This window comes from Rhyacophila brunnea, unplaced genomic scaffold (genome assembly GCF_057557595.1).
Source record: "Rhyacophila brunnea isolate RB1 unplaced genomic scaffold, BYU_Rbru_1.0 scaffold_3, whole genome shotgun sequence".
NCBI lineage: Eukaryota > Metazoa > Arthropoda > Insecta > Trichoptera > Rhyacophilidae > Rhyacophila > Rhyacophila brunnea.
Genome location: NW_028232965.1, coordinates 48,546,992 through 48,566,618, shown reverse-complemented (window position 1 = coordinate 48,566,618; position 19,627 = coordinate 48,546,992). Strand labels below are relative to the sequence as shown.

At 33.8% G+C, this 19,627-nt stretch overlaps 1 protein-coding gene across 1 annotated transcript; it reads right to left on the bottom strand.

Moving 5' to 3' along the window:
• Positions 1-610: 610 nt before the first annotated feature.
• Positions 611-17,530, bottom strand: LOC147068480 (neuropeptide Y receptor type 1). Its single transcript, XM_085952991.1, has 7 exons — positions 17,303-17,530; positions 11,474-11,783; positions 9,339-9,517; positions 7,168-7,311; positions 5,781-5,957; positions 2,510-2,671; positions 611-826 (listed from the first exon to the last, which is right to left on the bottom strand). The coding sequence occupies exons 1-7, from the start codon at positions 17,528-17,530 to the stop codon at positions 611-613; spliced, it is 1,416 nt and encodes a 471-aa protein (XP_085809117.1).
• Between the last annotated feature and the right edge of the window lie 2,097 nt (positions 17,531-19,627).

Here is a 19,627-nt window from a genome sequence, read left to right as displayed (position 1 = left end):
ATTTTTAGTACATAATATAAAAAATGAGCAAAAAAAAGAGAGCATTCATGCGTATATGATATAAAAAAATCCTCTTTATCAAAGCGGTTTTATAGTCAACTTAAAATCCAAGACCTAAATGTTTTAGTCCATTTTATGTTTTTTGCCAATAAGCGTTTGTTATTACAGCTTAGACTGTTAGTAGAATAAAATAAAACACAATACATATTATGTACATAGTACTTATTCTAAATAATTTAATAATAATCTGGACATTGTCAACTGACACAAAATATATAATATTTCAGCGATTTTAAAAAACAACATTATTTATTTAAAAATATTTGACAATAATTATATAAAATTCTAATAAATTATCTGTTCTATAAATCAATTAAGCTTACTACGGTGCTACATATTGTGTTTTATCTATTTAATACAATGTTTTTTCCACAGTGATAGTTAACACGATTAAGGATATTTTTTATTAAAGCTTGTTAACGTCGTATTTAGCACAATAGTGTTTTAGGAAATATCCAAAAAGTTCTCCAACCCTATCATCGTACCTAAAATATTTTATTTAGTTGGTAAAATCGGTATTATTATAATGTAATCATGTATATGAATTATTTCAAATATAATCTCCAAGAGGAAGAGGTAGCTTTTTCTGCGATATGTTCGGTGACTCGAGCTCATTTATAATTTCTTCAGTTATCACTTTATCCTTGTCGTCGTATATTGAAGTTTTCTTTCCGAGCGGCCAAATTTTCAAGCAATTAAACGGTTTTTTCACAGCTTTAGCATCGCAGCTATCGGGATTATCAGTTTTCTTCTGGACATCTTCTTTCTATAATTAAAAAATCCTATTTTAAAATACACTTTCAATCATAATATTTTCATTTTTAGTACCTAGGAGTAGATATCTAATTAAAAGGTGGGACGTTATCCTAATTTATTGTATTATGATTTTTAAACTGAATAACTACCATCATGGCCCTCACATCCTGAAGCGGGGCGCAAGGCCATGATGTTTGGAAGGCCCTCTACCTATAGACACGGTTAAGGACAGTTTTATGTTCTATAGTAATGGTATTCCGCGGAACTCAATGGTTCTGCGAGTTTTAATTATTAAGGGTGTTCTGTCTACTTTTAGCGATTATTTTCTATTTTTCAATAAATCTACTTGAATTATTGAGTTGTCGGCACTTGACATCATATTATAAAGGACTGATCGCAACTCCCTTTTATGGTAACCAAGTAAAATGCGACCATTATATTGGATAAATGCTCATTTTTATCAGTCAGGAAACACAATATTATTAAATAAAATTCGACACGTGAATTCTCATTTAATTATATCAATCATATCTCATCAAATTGCATCGCACAGTCACATATTTAAAAATGTTAATATTCTTAGGTAAAATAGCGGCAGGTGACTTTTTACAACGTTTTTCTTAGTTCGTATTCTTATTTGTCCGGTGGTTCTTTGTCCGGTACAAATCTTGCAATCGATTTTTAACTAACTTCCCGACTAGCTAGACATTTGAAACTTTTAGAATATATCAGAACACGATGCCAATGCATTTTTTTAATACTTTTAACCATCTTTAAGTAGAATTGAATTCATTTTCAGTTAATTCTGTGTTTTATGAAAAGTTATTTCGACACTATTATCGGTTGCTAGGGGTCTGGCGTCCTAGCAACTAAATTATTAATATATACGTGCGTTACTATGGAAATCAATATGACATGTCAAGTACAAATTTTTTTGATCGTTTAAGCAAGTCAAGTCAAGTTTATATGGTTCAACAGAATTTAAAAACTTTGTACATAAAAAGTTCTTTTTATCTTGTAATTATTTGACTGTTAGAAAACGTTGTCTGTTTATCTCACTTAACTGGTCAAATGAAAATTCTCGAAATTTTGGAAAATTTGTTTATCGAGATTCGAAATTCACCTTTTACGATTATTTCTTGAGAATTCTCGAGACGAGATTTCTCGATTAAAACCTCTAGGCAGGGTATCTGTGATATAAAGAGTTATGGCGATCATTTATTATAGATACAATTCATTTTATTTTTAAACATTCGTTGTTGCCATCCATTTTGCACTTGCAATAATTATTATCTTAATATTTTAAGTACTTATCTTATTTGTATAAATACTGTACAATCACCTTTATGGTCGATTGATTCATTATTTGAGTATTAAGATACGTTTCAGTGCGGATGTAATGTGCAATTGTGACAAGTAGCTGAAAGCTGCTGTAATAAACTGATTGAACGTAATTTCTTTAGACGCCGCCCACAAAGCCGAAAAATGCCGAATGCTCTCGTGTCTTCGATAATATAGAAGCACCGCAACCATTCATAATTTCTCAATTACATTCCTGTTTTCAATAACAGCGTTTTACCAAATAGCCTTTTTATCTTGATTAATTCATTGGTAGTCAAATTGTTGCTGGGAAATTAGGTTATCATAAATTACACTATTATCAGCGTATGTACATTTTATGTTATGTACTTACCGTGTTTTTGCTATTTCCACTCAACCACTTGTACAATGGCGTCATACCGAAAGCTCGTCGGTAATTTTCATTCGTGAGTCCATATATTATTGGATTAATAGCGCAGTTTAGATAAATCAGGTAATGAGACACGAACCATAAAATTTGAAAACTCCCATCAACCTAGAATAAAGTGAAGTCGTAAAATTATTATCAACACATTGAAATACTTGGTACACTAATAATATTAGACAGAGTTATACATTCAACGCTCTTTTCACACTATACGGTTTATGCACGGTTTTTTCCGTCACAAGCTCAGTTTCTCATATTGTCGTTTTTAAACCGTCTAATGTGAAAGCGTGCATTAGGTCATGTACACCACTGAGTCATCAGATGCCCTGCGGGCGCCGTGAATACAGTGGGAATGGACGCCTAGTTCACATACACTACTGAGTCATCGGTGGCCGTACGGGCGCCGTGAATACAGTGACAATAGACGGTTGCTGTACGGCGCCGTTTCGATTTTTAATCGTCGCCGTGTAATGTGAAATGGGCCATGCTGCCACTTAAATAATGTCACCGTTCGATTTTTTGCCATAAAGTCAAAACCTTAATAATATTAGACGATTTTAAATCGTACGGCACAGCACAATACTCAACCACATACTGAGTAAGTGACGAAAAAAACCGTGCATAAACCGTAGGTATAGTGTGAAAAGAGCGTGAACTTGTTGCCGATTCAGATTTTTAACGTTAATTTTTTTCCGTACGGTTATAACCGTATAGTGTGAAATAAGGGTTAAAGTACAAGCGAGGTTTTCGCATACTAAGGATCGACCAATTCATTTTTTTTTCAGATCTTGGTAAATCTAGGTAGGAATCTGATTGATAAAACTTAACGCATTTTTCATTGATACGTGCTAAACTTAATAGTGATATAAAATTGACATCTCATTTTCTCTTTTTCTTCTATCTTAATTTAAATTCAGCATTGGTTGGTTGTTATGTGTCTTCCCTTCCATCTTCGTCTTTCGACATCCTGAATATAGAGCTGTGCGAATGGTTTACAACCAATTAAGTATAGTGGAACCATTTAACTATACGAACATGCGCAGATGCTATTTCTTGTCGTGCGCAGGAATTGAGCAAGATTAGTAATGATTTCGATTTTCGACTATACATGCGTTAAACATATTGCATCGCTTTCTCACGGTAATGTGGTATATTTACAGAATATAGGGTCGGATCCACTCTTGAAGTAGCCTCGGGCTATTAAATATTAGGGGTCCCAAATAAATATATCATTTAAATAAAACTTCACATTATGAACCTTTTTGTAATAATATCTAATGTTTTTGTTTTATTGTTCGAAATATAACACATTATTAATTATTTAATATTTTTATTATCTTCTTCTTATTGTGCCATCCCCTAGCGGAGGTCGGCCACCATCAAAGCGATCTTATATTTGTCGTCTGCTACCCGGAACAGTTTGGTGGAGCTGCACTCGTACTAATCACGGAGGTTCTTAAGCCACGAAATGCGGCGCCGCCCTCTGCTACGCTTCCCATTGATCTTTCCTTGAATGACAAGTTGGGGAATGCTGTATTTTTGTCCTCCCATAATGTGTCCGAGGTACTGTAGTTTCCTGGTTTTGATACTACGTAGAACTTCTTGGTCCTTCCCCATTCGATTGAGAACTTCAACATTTGTCACCCGGTCAGTCCAAGGAATTTTGAGGATGCGTCTATACAGCCACATCTCGAAAGCTTCAAGTCTCCGTGACATCTCTTGGTTTAGCGTCCATACTTCCATACCATAGAAAAGAATTGAGAGCACATAACAACGTACCATACGCAGTCTCAGACCTAGATTAAGATCTCGATTGCTAAGGAGGCGTCTCATTTTGAGAAAGGCGCTCCTTGCGATCTCAATTCTAGTTTTTATTTCCTGAGACTGGTCCCATTTCTCATTGACCCATGTACCTAAATATTTATAATGGGTCACACGTTCGATTGGTTCGCTGTTAATGACAAAATTTGTGTTGGTGTCTGGTGTCGCTGTTTTTGATACTGGTAATAGTTTTGTTTTCTTGAGGTTCATTTTTAAACCATAAGAATTACTGACTTCATTAACCTTTTCTACCAGTTGATGTAAACTCTTTAAACTATCAGCAATCAGCACAGTATCATGGGCATATCGTATATTGTTAATATGTTTGCCATTAACTATAATACCCACCGATTCACCTTGTAAGGCTTCCTTGAATTACTTTTTATTATAATCTAGTAAATTCAACATTTTTTACTCTTAAAGGGAAGTGAATATTAACGATATTGACTTTAAAAAATTACGTTATATTTTTTAATTCGTGACAATCTGAAAAAAGACTTTCTTCCACGTGAATTATTAATTATTATTAATCATATTAAGATCCGGCGCCCCTGCAAATTTTTGGTCGGTGGTCTATTACAACCCCTTCAGCCTTATTGAAGATTCAAACCAGCCTTTTTTACACCAGGGGGGGGGCAAACTTTTTTACTATTTTTTTGCGGCCCGCCATCATTAATTGTACTTCTGTTTACGAATATTTTTTTTTTAAATATTGACAATAGATTAAAATTTGTTTAGCAATAGTACGCGATCCATTTTTAATAGATATTGATAGTGTACCGACAGAGCTACAACTTGAGATTATTGATCTGCAATGTGACACTGATTTAAGAAAATTGCATCATCGTGAAGAAATCTCCAAATTTACAATGCCCATAATTCAGAAAAATTCGACCAACTTAAAGATTATGCAAGAAAAATGTTCGTTATTTTTGGATCAACCTATATATTATGTGAACAAACATTTTCGATCATGAACCTCAATAAAAATTCTTTACGTTCAAATATCTCCGATGCCCATTTACAAGCAGTTTTGAGAATATCAACTACCAAATTAACATCTGAATTTTAAAAAATGTTTAAAAATGTAGGTACAACAGTTTCATTCTTCTCATTAATTTTTTTGTAATGTTTATTTTTCGTGATAATAAATAGTGCATATCTAAAAATGGTATTTTACTTGCGGCCCGCCATTCATTTTGAATACTTGAATTTGGCCCTCTATCCAAAAAGTTTGCCCCCCCCCCCCTGCTTTACATATTACTACTATTAACTGTTAATAGTTGGGCAATAAGAGTGACGATCTTTCTTATGTCCGGTGGCGTCTCGTGGAGGTTAAAATGAAGGCGAAATTTTTTCAGGGGCGGCAAGTCGACAATAAAATTGTTAATATTACCGCATTTATTTGTGCATCCTGTATCATCTTGTTTCTCCAAAAGACGAGAACGGTGAAAGGCAGACGACAGATGATGAACGTGACCAGGATTGCGAAAAGAGTTCTCGCCACTTTCGTTTTGTAGCTGACCGAAAGGGGGTTCTCCCTTCGCAGGATCTGTTGCTCGTATCGGTCTAACTAGAAAATCATACAAATAGAAATAATTAACACATAATATTATATCGTTCAATAAGTATATCTTTGTCTTTAATAGTTATTAGAAGCAGACAACAAAGCCCCATGTATCCATATGGGATATTTTTGCCGTTATTTGTAACAGCTTAATTTTAAGAAGCGACCTGCCTACTTCAAAAACCCTTTTCTAATTTAGGTATGGCCACAATATTGATGCTCGATTTTTTAATATAAATTAAAAAAATCATGTTATACTTATATTTTTTTGAGTCGATGTTTTTTAAAATCATGAATTGGTAAATTTTCTATATATATAAACATGGCAACAAAATAATACAATAGAAGTAATAGAACCTCGATTATCCGGACTAATTGAGGATTAAGGTAGTGATTTTTTTGCTAGTATTGCAACCGGGTGTACATAAGCTAAACTATTATTATGATAAATAAAACATTTTTATTTTATAATCACTAAATAATATAGAATACCAATACATAATTGCCAGTCCATCGCTTGAAATGGAAAATTTTATGAACCACGATAATTTGCTGAAAATATTAAAATGTGTTCTATTTTTCATGACAAGATCACATTGGAAGCTTGGAACGGTGTTTGTATCATTTAAAAGTAACGACACCAACGCCTTAAAGAGTTGCCTGCACTGCCACAAGAATCTGACACTATTCTACATATTATACGTTTTGTATTAAATTTTGAGAAAAAATATGGGCACTGTTCGGTTATCAGGAATACAGCGGAAAACACATTTTGAAAATAGTCGATAAACTGAAGTATTTGTTAGGTTAACCTAACCAAACCTAACCTAACCTAACCTAACCTAACCCAACCTAACCCAACCTAAACTAATAAATAATCCAGTATATCGGGTATTTTCAAAATGTGTTTTCCGCTGTATTCCTGATAACCGAACAGTACCAAAATATGTGTTGACGACAATGAATTTAATATTTTTTAATAATTCATTAATAATTCACGAACTAGAAGTCACTTTATAAAGATCCCAATAAGTGGAGTGAAAGTATTGAAGATATCACAAACCGGAGCTGCATTCTGATCCGCTCCGGTCCATTTCGAGCTCTGAATGCCTCTCAATACTCTGCCACAATTTACCGATACAACAGTCTAGGTATGTCACGTTATATTTTCAGTTTATAATACAAAAAAATGTATATAAATATGTTTTCGTATTACCTTCCAAAATATTGTTGAATAGCATATCATCATAACAGTGATTGGAAACCATACAAGCGTAGACAGTAACACGTGCCAATACATTGGCAGGATCTCAAGGTTTTCACTGCAGTATGTCTCCACGAAATTTTTCCAGTGCCTTTCCTATTGACATTATAACATAAATTAATACATTTAATTAAAATTATTCTGCTGACACACAAAAAAACTTAAAATTTTTACTGACAATACGTACCACCAAATACAAATGGGAAATCGACTCGGATGGATATATTTGTCGGTAAAAAGACTGATGAAACGGGAAAACTAGAAGGGAAAAAGCTCTCGGTTTGTTTGTAGGTGGATTATTTCTTAGAGAAAATTGTTTGATAGTCCATATATTATGATTATACAGTCAACATGGTTATCACGATCACGGAAATAGCGAGATCTCGGATGTAATGAGGAAACATTCGTCGGCATTTTAGTTTATGATTTTCTCCATATATTTATTCACTTTTATAATGAGCTACTTCTCGGTTATACCGAGCAAAACTGTTAATGTGTCGATTGTTTAAAAACAACATGTTCGACCCTTAGCAATAAAATCAGACCGGGCAGTTAACTAGACCGATGCCACCGGATCGGATTACGTTTATGACACTAGTTAAGTCTCTAAGTACCTAATTGCTATTTTCGCCGACAACATTGAAAAAGTATCCACGCATACGGTTGAAATTGCATGTAAAAATCCAAGCTTTGTGAAGTCAGTAGGTACCTACTAGCGCCGGCGGCTAAGCACTTCATTACAATAAACAACTTATTTTGTAGTTTATGAATCCCATGCTTGTTTCGGGGATTTTTACGATGGTTTTCAGATTTTTATGTCATATGCTTAAATAGAACGTGGCGCGAAAAATGTTATATAACGAGCAAATTCAGTCGGTCCCATCTTCCTCGTAATAACCAAGTTCGACTGTACTATGATAATATCATACTCTAATGCTAAGGGATGAGAGCGTCTGATATAATGTGTTGAACCTCTTCATCATCCTCATGGGGATTGTAAAATATGTAACGAAGTCAAACAGTCGGTAAAATACATTGTAACAAAGGAAAATAATATCCCCAATAGGCATTCGAAGTAAACCAAATGCTTGTCGTAAAATTATTTAACTTATTGGCACTAATGTATGAAGGCACCCATCAAACGTCATTAGTGTGCACAACAAAAACTATCAACCTCCACTTTTGACCATAGACAACTATTGTAAAAATATCTAATCATTTGATTCCAATATAAATTAGCATAAATAAAATAGTCATATTTGATACGTGGTGAATATAAATAAAATTTTAAATAATAAAAGAATTGTTATAAAACAGCTTGTTCTTGTATTTCTAAACGAAAGATCGATTCGATTGTCCATCATATAGGAAACACATCTTGAAGTGTACCTATAACTTGTTATAACTCGTTGTAAGTGAAATTTATTATTTTTAAGTTAATAGGTTTTGAATGGTGTTACATGGCAGAGTATAATTGAAGCGCCTAGTTTCAAAAGCCCCTAAAACGGTTTTAGGTAGTTCTGAGAAAAATGAGAAAAACGATTTTAGGTAGTTTTGAGAAAAATGAGAAAAAATCATATCTATTAAATCTGTGAACTTTATGTATTTATTTTTTAATTCATTACATCCTAAAGAGTATTTTGGCTTGCATTTTAGGGGTATTTGAAAAGCACACCCATCCATTTTAGCGAGTTTTGAAATTTACCCTATTTTTTGATCATGCGGTTTTTGGCGTTTTATAAAGTTCAACCTTTGGCCATAATCTAGGTAACAAAAATATCAATCTAAATACATATCTAACTCAAAAATTTTCAAAAACCCTTTTAGTGGTTTTTGAAACTAGGCGCTTCAATTCTGGATATCGACGATTTAAGCCGATTGGAACGGAAGCTTACTGAAGTGATTACTGACGGCAATTCTAAAAAGTAATTTTCCCCTTAAAATCTGAAAACAAGCTAGAAGCGATGTATCAATGGAAACTGACGTATGTATGTCAATTTATTCTAACCATGATCACTCATGAAACTGTAGCTAGTGTTCTTTCGTCATCTTTTCCTATTCTCTTCAAACCTTGTGGTGTACGCTACAGTATCTAATAATAATGTGTGTATAGAAATAGTTACCTTGTATGTCCTCCAAATACACAGCGGCATCGCAAAAATTAATCCCATTATCCAAGTCACCGCAATAATGCGACAGGCCGTCCTGTACGTTATTCGGGTTTCTCGTGGTAAGACTATTGCTGTAAGACGGTCATACGAGACTGCTGACAGGTTCATTACTCCAGTAATCAAAAATGCAGCTAAAATTAATAAAATACAACAGATTTATGCCAATGATTACACTCCGGTAAGTTTTTTTCCTTGCCTTCATATTTCCATATAAAAATATATAGGTAGCTATTATTATCTTTATTTACATGTGGATTAAGTAGGAAAATGTTTGTTATTTATTATATATACATATTTTCCAGGTCATCGAACGGGAACTGAACCAAAAACCAGGAAAACCGTTATTTTTTTCGAAACGAAAACCGGAAGTGAATCGAAAAAATATCGTTTTTTTCGGTTTGCTGCATGTTCAAACACGCGCGTTATGATCTTACATCTTACTCCCTACTACAGTTGTCGTCCAGTTGTAGGCGCAACACGTATTTCGTCTTTGTTCTTAGAAACATTTAAAAATGAATCATTCGGAGCTGAACCGAAAACTGGAAAAAACGTTATTTTTTTCGGAACGAAAATCGGAACCGGACCGCTATATTTTTTTCTTGAACCCAAACGAAAACAACGGTTCGAAGGCCTGATATTTTCATGTATAATTAAAACATTACAACTTACACTATGGATTTCCAATAACAGATACAACCAATCATTTAGTTATTATCTACTGAGAACTGCCAAAAAATATTACTTCACATGTTAGCTAATTAACAGGTGGTAGAAAGAGTTTTTGGGATGTTAACAATAGTTTTACATATCATATTATATAAAGTATATTATATATAGGTATAAAAAATTGTTAAAACATAACAGCAAGTGTTGTAGTAGTGACATCAAATTTTATTTATTTAGTAAAATATACTGTTTTAATTTTGCAATGTTGACTTATCAGTCATTTTCCATGAGACTAATTGGAGAGCATTTAACTGATTTAACATAACTTAACATCCACTATTGCCAAAAAAACCCTCATGAAAATGTCGGCGTCTCTAATTTTATTATGGTCTCCAACGGATTTATGCAAGACAAGCGTTGCACAGGGGCGGCAATATGGAAGAAATAAAAATACACTGTATAATTAAGAATGCCGTATGAGAAGTTTTTCATTACTGAATATAATTTAAGTAATACTTTCACGGTTATTTGTCCCACCCATGTTACCTCATGTTCTTCGCCCTTTTTCATTTCATTTCATTGCATTTGTCTGCTCAATATACCCGAGAAGAAATAATCATAATATATTGAATTTTCAAAATATTTGAGACCCAAAAATGCAGAGGAGTGCCATTTAAGGGCAGCACTTTGCTTAGAGACATTTACGATAAAAGTGCCACTTAAAAGATAATTAATTAATCTTCCATAATAATTTCATTGACCCAAAGTAGACACTATATATATTTATTAATGCATTACATTTTCAATATTTGATGTTATTTAATTTCAGTGATACCAATACAATTTTCTAAATTTCCCGGATACGCGTGAGAACCCTTGATTTATTTCCGATACTAACTTAATTCTTCTAAGTTTCTGAAATTCCTGTGAAAAATCGAGGGCTTAATATCAAACAACACTATCTACAAAAGTGCAACTTTACAGGAGAGCCAAAAATCGTTCTTTTTAGATTCTTGTAACTCAACAAGGGAAATTTTTATTTAAAACCTAATGTTCATATTTTATAATTTATTGTGTATTATACATTTATCTTGCTTATGATGATGTTAAAATGTATACGAATAGTTTTAAAAATATATGAAAACAAGGGTAACTTACGTAGTTAACGTTAAACTTTACTGTTGATTTAAGAAGAAATTAGAAAAGATTGACATAACGTTATTTGACTATCATGTAGCCGAAAATGTAAAATAACGTTATCTCGAAAAAAAACACTTTTTGTAGATAACGTTGTTTGACTTTAAGCACTTGAAATATAATTAACTGTTCGCCTACGAGTACCTACACCATCTATCAAAATTACTTAATAATTGATGTAAAATCGTTAAAATGTGCTCTAATATTATTACTATCGTAATTACCTGACAGAAATCCCTCCATCTTGCAACCAATCGGTCCTAGAACATAATTCTGGTAGAAATGGTGCACGAGCAACATCCAAGGGCTCAACACAAGTGTTATGAGGTCTGCAAAAGCCATGTTGGCGATCAGTAAGTTGGTTGGTGTTCTGAGTCGTTTAGTCCTCCAGAGAACGCTAAGCAGGAGGATGTTCCCGAGGATTCCTCCGAGTATAATAGGCGCGAAGGCGCAGCTCTTGACCGCTACCTCCCACGTTGGTAACACAATCCATATTGTGTTTGGAAAATCAAACTCGCTTACGTCAACCTGAAATATAAATCAATGCCTAGGTTTTTTTGGTAGGTTTCCATTTATAAATAAATACCTAGGTATTGCATTTATTATTCACATTTATAAATTGATAATTATCGATCGAGCTTAAACTATATAGGTTTGACTATTATAATTCTACAAATAGTTATAAGTAACGATTGGTTTTAAAGTGCAGAAGACGTTGACTTTGTCAGAAAAATCCAAAATCTTAAACAGACGTGTTATTTCACAATCTGTTTTTAAGTGTAAAAAATATCTTTGCAGAACAATATTATAATATTAGTAGGTACCTATCCACTTTATTTTTAACACACTCAGTACCGGCTTATGTCCACGGCTCGCAATAGACCGGAGAGCTGGTCCGGTTCGTGAAATTGGTAAAATTTATTTGTTTATTTGAAAAAAACACGTTGAGTACATAACAAACTATTAATTCAAGACGTTCACAACATGACTTTTAGAATAAAAATTACAAGTTATCAGTGAAAGAAAGAAAAAGAAAGGAAAAATAGTTTTATACAAAAGAAATAAAATTAAAAAAACAACAACAATTCAAAAAATTCAAATTAAAAAATAAAATAGAATTTTAACCTTTTCAATACCGGCAAAAAATAAATAGAAAACCCTCCCACACCGGCATGATTTCAGAAAAATCTTTCATTACATAGTGTTGTACTAAAATGCTTACAAAAGATATATTTATGGAGACATTGGAATAAAACTCAGATTTTTTGACAATGCAATCAATATTTATTTATTGTGTGGTATTTTTGCCAGCATGATCCTTTGTGAAGAGGCACATTGCACTCTTGACAAAGGTAGCTGGTCTCTCCTCGCCTCTTATGCGCAGCACATACTTGGCAGACTCGCGATGGATACTGTTTTTTGCAATCTGTGGAATCACCTTCAGAGTATGTCTGGACATTATTCCAGACAATCTATTATTGCCGGTGAATTCATTTAATTCGGAATTCGGAGTATCCGAACTGTCTCCAAGTGTCTCCAACTCTCGCCAACTGTCTCCAACTCTCGCCAAATGTCTCCAACTGAGTAAAACTGTCTTCAACTGTCTCCAACTCTCGTCAACTGTCTCCAAATGTCTTCAACTCTCTCCAACTTTCGTCACCTGTCTCCAACTGTCCCCAACTATCGCTAACTGTCTTCAACTGTCTGCAATTGTCTAAAACTGTCTCCAACTCTCGTCAACTGTCTCCAACTCTTGCCAACTGTCTCCGACTGTCCCCAACTCTCGCCAACTGTCTCCAACTGTCTGCAACTGTCTCCAACTGTCTTCAACTGTCCCCAACTCTCGCCAACTATCTCCAAATGTTCCCAACTGTCTTCAACTGTCTCCAATCGTCTAAAACTGTCTCCAACTCTCGTCAACTGTCTTTAACTCTTGCCAACTGTCTCCAACTATCTCCAACTGTCTGCAACTGTCTCCAACTCTCGCCAACTGTCTTCAACTGTCCCCAACTCTCGCCAACTGTATCCAAATGTTTCCAACTGTCTTCAACTGTCTGCAATTGTCTAAAACTGTCTTCAACTCTCGTCAACTGTCTCCAACTCTTGCCAACTGTCCCCAACTCTTGCCAACTGTCCCCAACTCTCGCCAACTGTCTCCAACTGTTTGCAACTATCTCCAACTGTCTTCAACTGTCTCCAACTGTCCCCAACTCTCGCCAACTATCTCCAAATGTTCCCAACTGTCTTCAACTGTCTCCAATCGTCTAAAACTGTCTCCAGCTGTCTTCAACTCTCGCCAACTGTCTCCAAATGTTTCCAGCTGTCTTCAACTGTCTCCAATTGTCTTCAACTGTCTCCAACTCACGTCAACTGTCTCCAACTCTTGCCAACTGTCGCCAGCTGTCTCCAACTTTCGCCAACTGTCTCCAATATCTCCGATTCGGAATTCTCCAAATTTTTCAGAAAACAAAATTTTTCGATAAATTCTATAGATAGCTGAAAATATTAAATTAATTACGGCCAGGAAAAAAACCGGAAATTTCCGGGTCCGGTATTAAAAGGAATAAACATTAATCACGGAAATTTCCGGGTCCGGTATGATAAGGGTTAAAAACAGAATATATAATGGATCGCCAAAAATATCTACATCTCTAGGGAGTGCATTGACCAGCCGCACAGCCCTCGCTATTAGTGCCTGGTGAGCCTGACATGAGGAAACAGCTTTCACCCAAAATAGGTCATGGCTGCGACCACGCATGTAATTGACGGATGCATTAAAATTCAAATTTTCTAGAATATCGGGATTGAAAACGATACCACGTGAGAGCAGGGAAAAATGCTTTAAGAGCAGAAGTGACCTACGAGCTTCAAGAGAATGAAAGGCGAGCATGCCTTGAAGAAAGTTAGTCGGAAAATACTCGTTTGAGAAGGTGTCAAAAGGAAAATAAATATAAACTTTAAAATAAAGTACCGGCTAATGTCCCCGGCTCGTAATGAATCGGAGAGCTGGTCCGGTTCGTGAAATTGGTAAAATTATCGCTCCGTCTCGTGGAAAAAATATTTTGACCGTCTTAGGCCATAAATAATAGAAAATATAACACACTCATTTTTTTTTAAATTACACATAAAATTTGGTAATTAAGATTTGTGAAAATTTTCGAGCGCTGCTTATGTCACATGCAAAAATTTCCAAGGGATTACTTTCACAAAACACGAGAAAATATCTAGGTTAAATTTTGTTTGTTTCATTTTTATCAAAGGGAGTCTCTCAGTGTTTCTCAACTGGTGGTTCACAGAAATTTTCTGGAGGTCCGCAAAATTTTGGCGTCCAAATACATAATAATATGTTAAAAATTACAATAAAATCTTTAAAACCCGTGCAGTGTGCACCTGCAAGTGCATTGTGATTTCGATTTTAAAATAGTTTAATGGACGAAATCAACCGCGATGAGACAATATTATTATAATACGCTACCATATAAATAATATTTTTTATTTTTGCGTTAGTGGTCCGCAAAACGTTTCTCCTATTTTCAGCGGTCCGCCGGTGTAAAAGGTTAAGAAACACTGCTTAAGATCGTTCAGCGCACGGGACCCCCGCATGCCTTAACTTTCCACTTCTCGTAATACATATAAATAATATTACATTTAATCAACCAATACAATTGAATTTGATCTTTGAGTCGAATTGAATACAATTTATATTGCACGTATGTATAATTACTGTTTACAAAGATATAATGGAATTTCACAAATTAATTACTAAGTAATTCAATTAATTAATATTAAATATTTATTTCTTGAAAGAGATAACAGAGAGATCGTTGTATGTACGTAGTTTCTAATTGATTACTCATCCATATGCTTATGATAAAAGGAGATAAACGGATGGTAATTCCCAAAACACAATCGACGGTATCGAGAATTATGCCTACATATATATATATGTACGTATTTTTCTTTTTTAAACCTAACCTAAGCAAATTTTAAAAGTGCAGTTGGCACACATAAAAATCTTCAAATGTGTCGCTAGATTTCAAAATCAGCGAAGTCCATAATAGATGAATAGGAGAAAAACAGCTTTTTGTTTTCTCAAATACACAGTCACAAGGGTGAAAGTTTATATTATTTCGAGTATAGAATATGTAAAATTAATAAATTCCACATTTTGATAATGCAGAAATGTTAGAAAGCATTAGTTCTTCAGCAATTCACAAAAAAGTCAAAAATACCTAAAGGTGGACTTGGCTGATTTTGAAATGTACTGACACAAATCTATTCTACGCAACTTTACCACACCTTTCGGATAAAAAATGTACTAATAAAACTGATTAAACCCTTCTCGAGAAGAGGACGTTATCGCGATAACGATAGTTTTCGGTACATCAGTTCAAATAGACCGCCATGCATGACGTGTCTAGATACCAACAAAAAAATCTCGATACCAGACGGTAACACGTACTGCATTAATTATTTTAATTGATGCGTCGTGTTATCCGAATATTTCAGGATAATAGCGCATGTACACTTGCGTGGATTTACTGGCACCAATAGTGCGCATTTTAAATTATCGCGATAATAACTGTTAACACGTAAAAATTCTGACTGTCTCGCCAATCTCATTCTTCAAGCGTAAAAGCCGGTTCGGATTAGTCGAGTAATTTAGTATCTAACGAAACGTGTACGAACAGACAAATTTAGTATAGTAATTTAGTAAAACGGTGTTGTCATTGTATGGTGCTATTTGATCGGTTCTGAATATTTTTTCCGATCATGTCCGATCCTAATAAGATCATATTATGGACCTCCACAGAGTGGATGTTTGTATTATTTTTTTTTTTGTATTTTGTTTTTACGAGAAATGGATGTCAGCCACTTGCTCAACCTATTAGGTCCATACTCTGACTCGTACACAAATTGAAAAACAATATTATGTCTACTTGCCAGACCCAGGATTCGAACCTGGGACCCACGACGCTATAGGCCGACGCTTAAGCCACGCGGCCATCGTGGGTTTACGTACACATTATATTTTGTAATATACCTAAGTGTTATAATACTGATTCTGTTGTAATATACCTAAATAATTTTGTTGTAAAACTGTTCAATAATAACGACAGCGCGTAGGTATATAATCTTGCTAAACTTACCAAAAGTTACATTATTTTATCGATAGATCACTCAAAAAGCTTGACTCTAATTGAACGAAGTTATTCAGAATGTAGCCAGTCCACAATAATTTCGAGCTGAGATAATGGCACTTTAGTAACAACATGATTGTTAAAAATGTATGTAAAAATGTAAAATGTCAAATTGTAAATAGTATTTTATTTCAAGAATAATGTTTTTGCGGCTTGGCTATTTTCAGCAGAATGTAGAGAAAACCTTCTCGCATCTGATCTATATCAAATCTCATTTTTTTATTTTTTGTGGACTGGCTACTTTCTGCATAACTATGTCCAATTTGTTTTCACTTAAATTATTATAAAAAGGTTGGCGAGTAGTAATTTTTGTAAATTTTTAATTGTGAACTCGGCACAATCCCGTGGATATTGATGGTATCAGTGGTCAACGAAACTTTTCAGTGGGTATATTCTATACACAAGGCGGCTATCGGCAGTAGTTTCATATATTCATCATATTTATGTGTTGAGGTGCTTAATTGGTACAATAAGTTAACCGTCTAAACCTAAACTGTCAAAAAGTGCTATCTTTTAACAGCCCCTCTCTTGGCTGTGTTAATTTTTAGAGTGAGATAGACAGCTTTGACACTTTAGAGACGGCTAACTTATTGTAACAATTATAATAAGTATCTCAATGCATAAATATTATAAACTACCGTCGATAGCCGTCTTTTTTACAGAATAGACCCACTGATTTATTATTAAAATTACGCGGATTCAATACCTACCCACTACATAATATTTTGTTTGACTTTTATATTGTAAGTTAATCAAATTATAGCAACACAGTGATACGTATTCAATTAGGTACAAAGAAACATTGGCATATAATTTGTTTAAACACAAGTACCTAGCCAGTAATGTATTTACCTCTTCCATATCAATCCCACTAGTCACATTCACTTCCATAGAATGCACTGTGTTAATGGCATCTAGTTCTGTTATCATAATAGCGGTAACTGAAGAGTCGTTCATGGTGCAGTTTCCTTCAGTGACACTCCATCCTCTGTGCAGCTCATGGCCGGGAAAGTAGTACGCGGTGTTATTTATGGACAGGCACTCCAAACGTGATGGGCGAGGAACTGTGGTGATACACATTGTCTTTTAAAATTTGGACACTCATTGGAAATAATTCACACGTAATTAAATTGTAAAAACCTAGTAACTCAGTCGATTTGAGAGTATAAACACTCTTTGAATTCCCATAAGCTAAGCTTAGAAATGAAAGAGAAAGGTAACTTACATTTTTAAATTTACTAAAATCGGTTGAATTAGCAATAAAATCAAATAACATGTATTAACACACATGTCATTCTGGTTTATATTATAATTTATATTTATATTTTATTGATAATTAAGTACCTAGTTATCTTTTAAAACGCGATCTATAAAGTATTGTTATTTTTGATAAATTTATTATTATTACAAACTGATAAAGCTTCAAATCTATCGCAAGATCTTCAATATTAATTATTTTCAGATGATAATAATCACGTCTTATAATATTTTATTTACCACAATTCACGTAATAATAATTTTAATCAGTAGATTGTGTTTCAGTTATATTTTTAATACACTTTTAATTGGCTATTATAATATTATCATAGTCGATCAGAAGAGATACGGTTATTTTTCGTCAATCGTAATGATTGTGAGGCATTCACATACTTTAATTCAATCTAGAAGCAATGTTATATTATTTCAATGTTGCACGTTTTCCTGTTGGTATGAATTTTCGATAAATAACCACCTTTTCAATTTTCCCGTTGGTGTTAGTTTGTTATCGCGCTGTCTGGCTAAAAGCTCCCAATATTGGAGGCTTCAATTATTCATCCAGAGATAACGTATCATTATTATCATAGGCGGCGATGATAACAGTTAGGAAAACAACATTTTTTATAACCTGTTATTATGTGTTCCCAAATAATTAATTAACAACATCGGTTGTTTTAATTAAAATTGACACATACCTGCCATACATATATGATAATAATATAATACATACTACATAGTTACGCAGAATTACAATGAATTACCAATCCCACCTCAAGACTTATAACAGCGTATACTATGTTCAATGATTGGTTTTAGAGTTGGAAATGGAACTGGAACCCTATTCCGATTCTTGAGAACTACGTGTAGGTACAAGAACCGGAACCCTTAAAAAAAGAAATTTCCATTGTTTTTTTATTTATTTATTTTGTCATTTCTTTACTATATTTATTGATTTTTGTAATTGTTTACTCATTCCGAACGGGTCCAGGACGATTCGGCACCGGGACAACTGGGCGCCACGCAATCGAATGAACTTCAAAAATAAAGAGATGTTCGTAAATTATGGGCACTTTAAAAATATATATTTAATATCATTATTTATATTTAAATTTATATTATTATTTAATAATAGATGAGATTTTAAGCGTGCACACGTAAATAATGATTTAATTATGCATATTATGTTTAAGTTCCAAGGAGATGAGAATTTTTTTTATTTTTATATAAAGCTTCAGGCATGATAATTCTCAATACGCAATAAAAAAACTTTTGTTACGAGAAAAATTAATTAAAATACTAAGTACTATGTAGAAACTAATTAAAAATACTCGACTATGTATTTCATTCGACAGTGCGGCGCCCAATTGTTTTGGCTCCCAGTTGTCACATTCCCTTCTAGACCCAGCTAAGTATATAAATAATGTCACAAATTTAAATACATTGAACTACATATTGAAAATAGGATATTCTTTAACACGACGTGTTAATCCTATATTTATCCACACTCGAGATTTATACCTTTTTACAGCCACACCCAGAAGGCAGCACATTATATTTTATATCATATATCCAGGCTTTTTTTTTAAACAAAGGTGCTGGAACTCACTTCTTGTCAAACTTCTTACCTACTAAAGAAAATTATATTCAAATATCATTCATTTAAAGCAACTTTTCCTATGTCACGAAGCGCATAAAAAATAAACAAGCAAACAAATAAACAACTAAAGTTGTAAAAACATCATATATTTGAATAAAAATATATAGTGATATTCATGCCCCCCACATCCTGAAGCAGGCCCCCTCTACCTATCACTAAGGTTAAAGGCAGTGTGACGCTCTATAATAGCGTTTTTTAAGTGGTGTTCGAGGTAAAATTAAGGGTATTCAGTGTATCAACAAACATTAACCAAAAAATGCAAT

What these genes read in the sequence shown, in the direction of transcription:
- LOC147068480 (XM_085952991.1), bottom strand. Translation starts at nt 17,530, where the DNA reads ATGTGTATCACCACAGTTCCTCGCCCATCACGTTTGGAGTGCCTGTCC. An exon ending in GTGGGATTGATATGGAAGAG is followed by an intron (nt 11,784 to 17,302) that starts GTAAATACATTA and finishes CATTGATTTATA; the next exon opens with TTTCAGGTTGACGTAAGCGA. An exon ending in GATGGAGGGATTTCTGTCAG is followed by an intron (nt 9,518 to 11,473) that starts GTAATTACGATA and finishes TATTAATTTTAG; the next exon opens with CTGCATTTTTGATTACTGGA.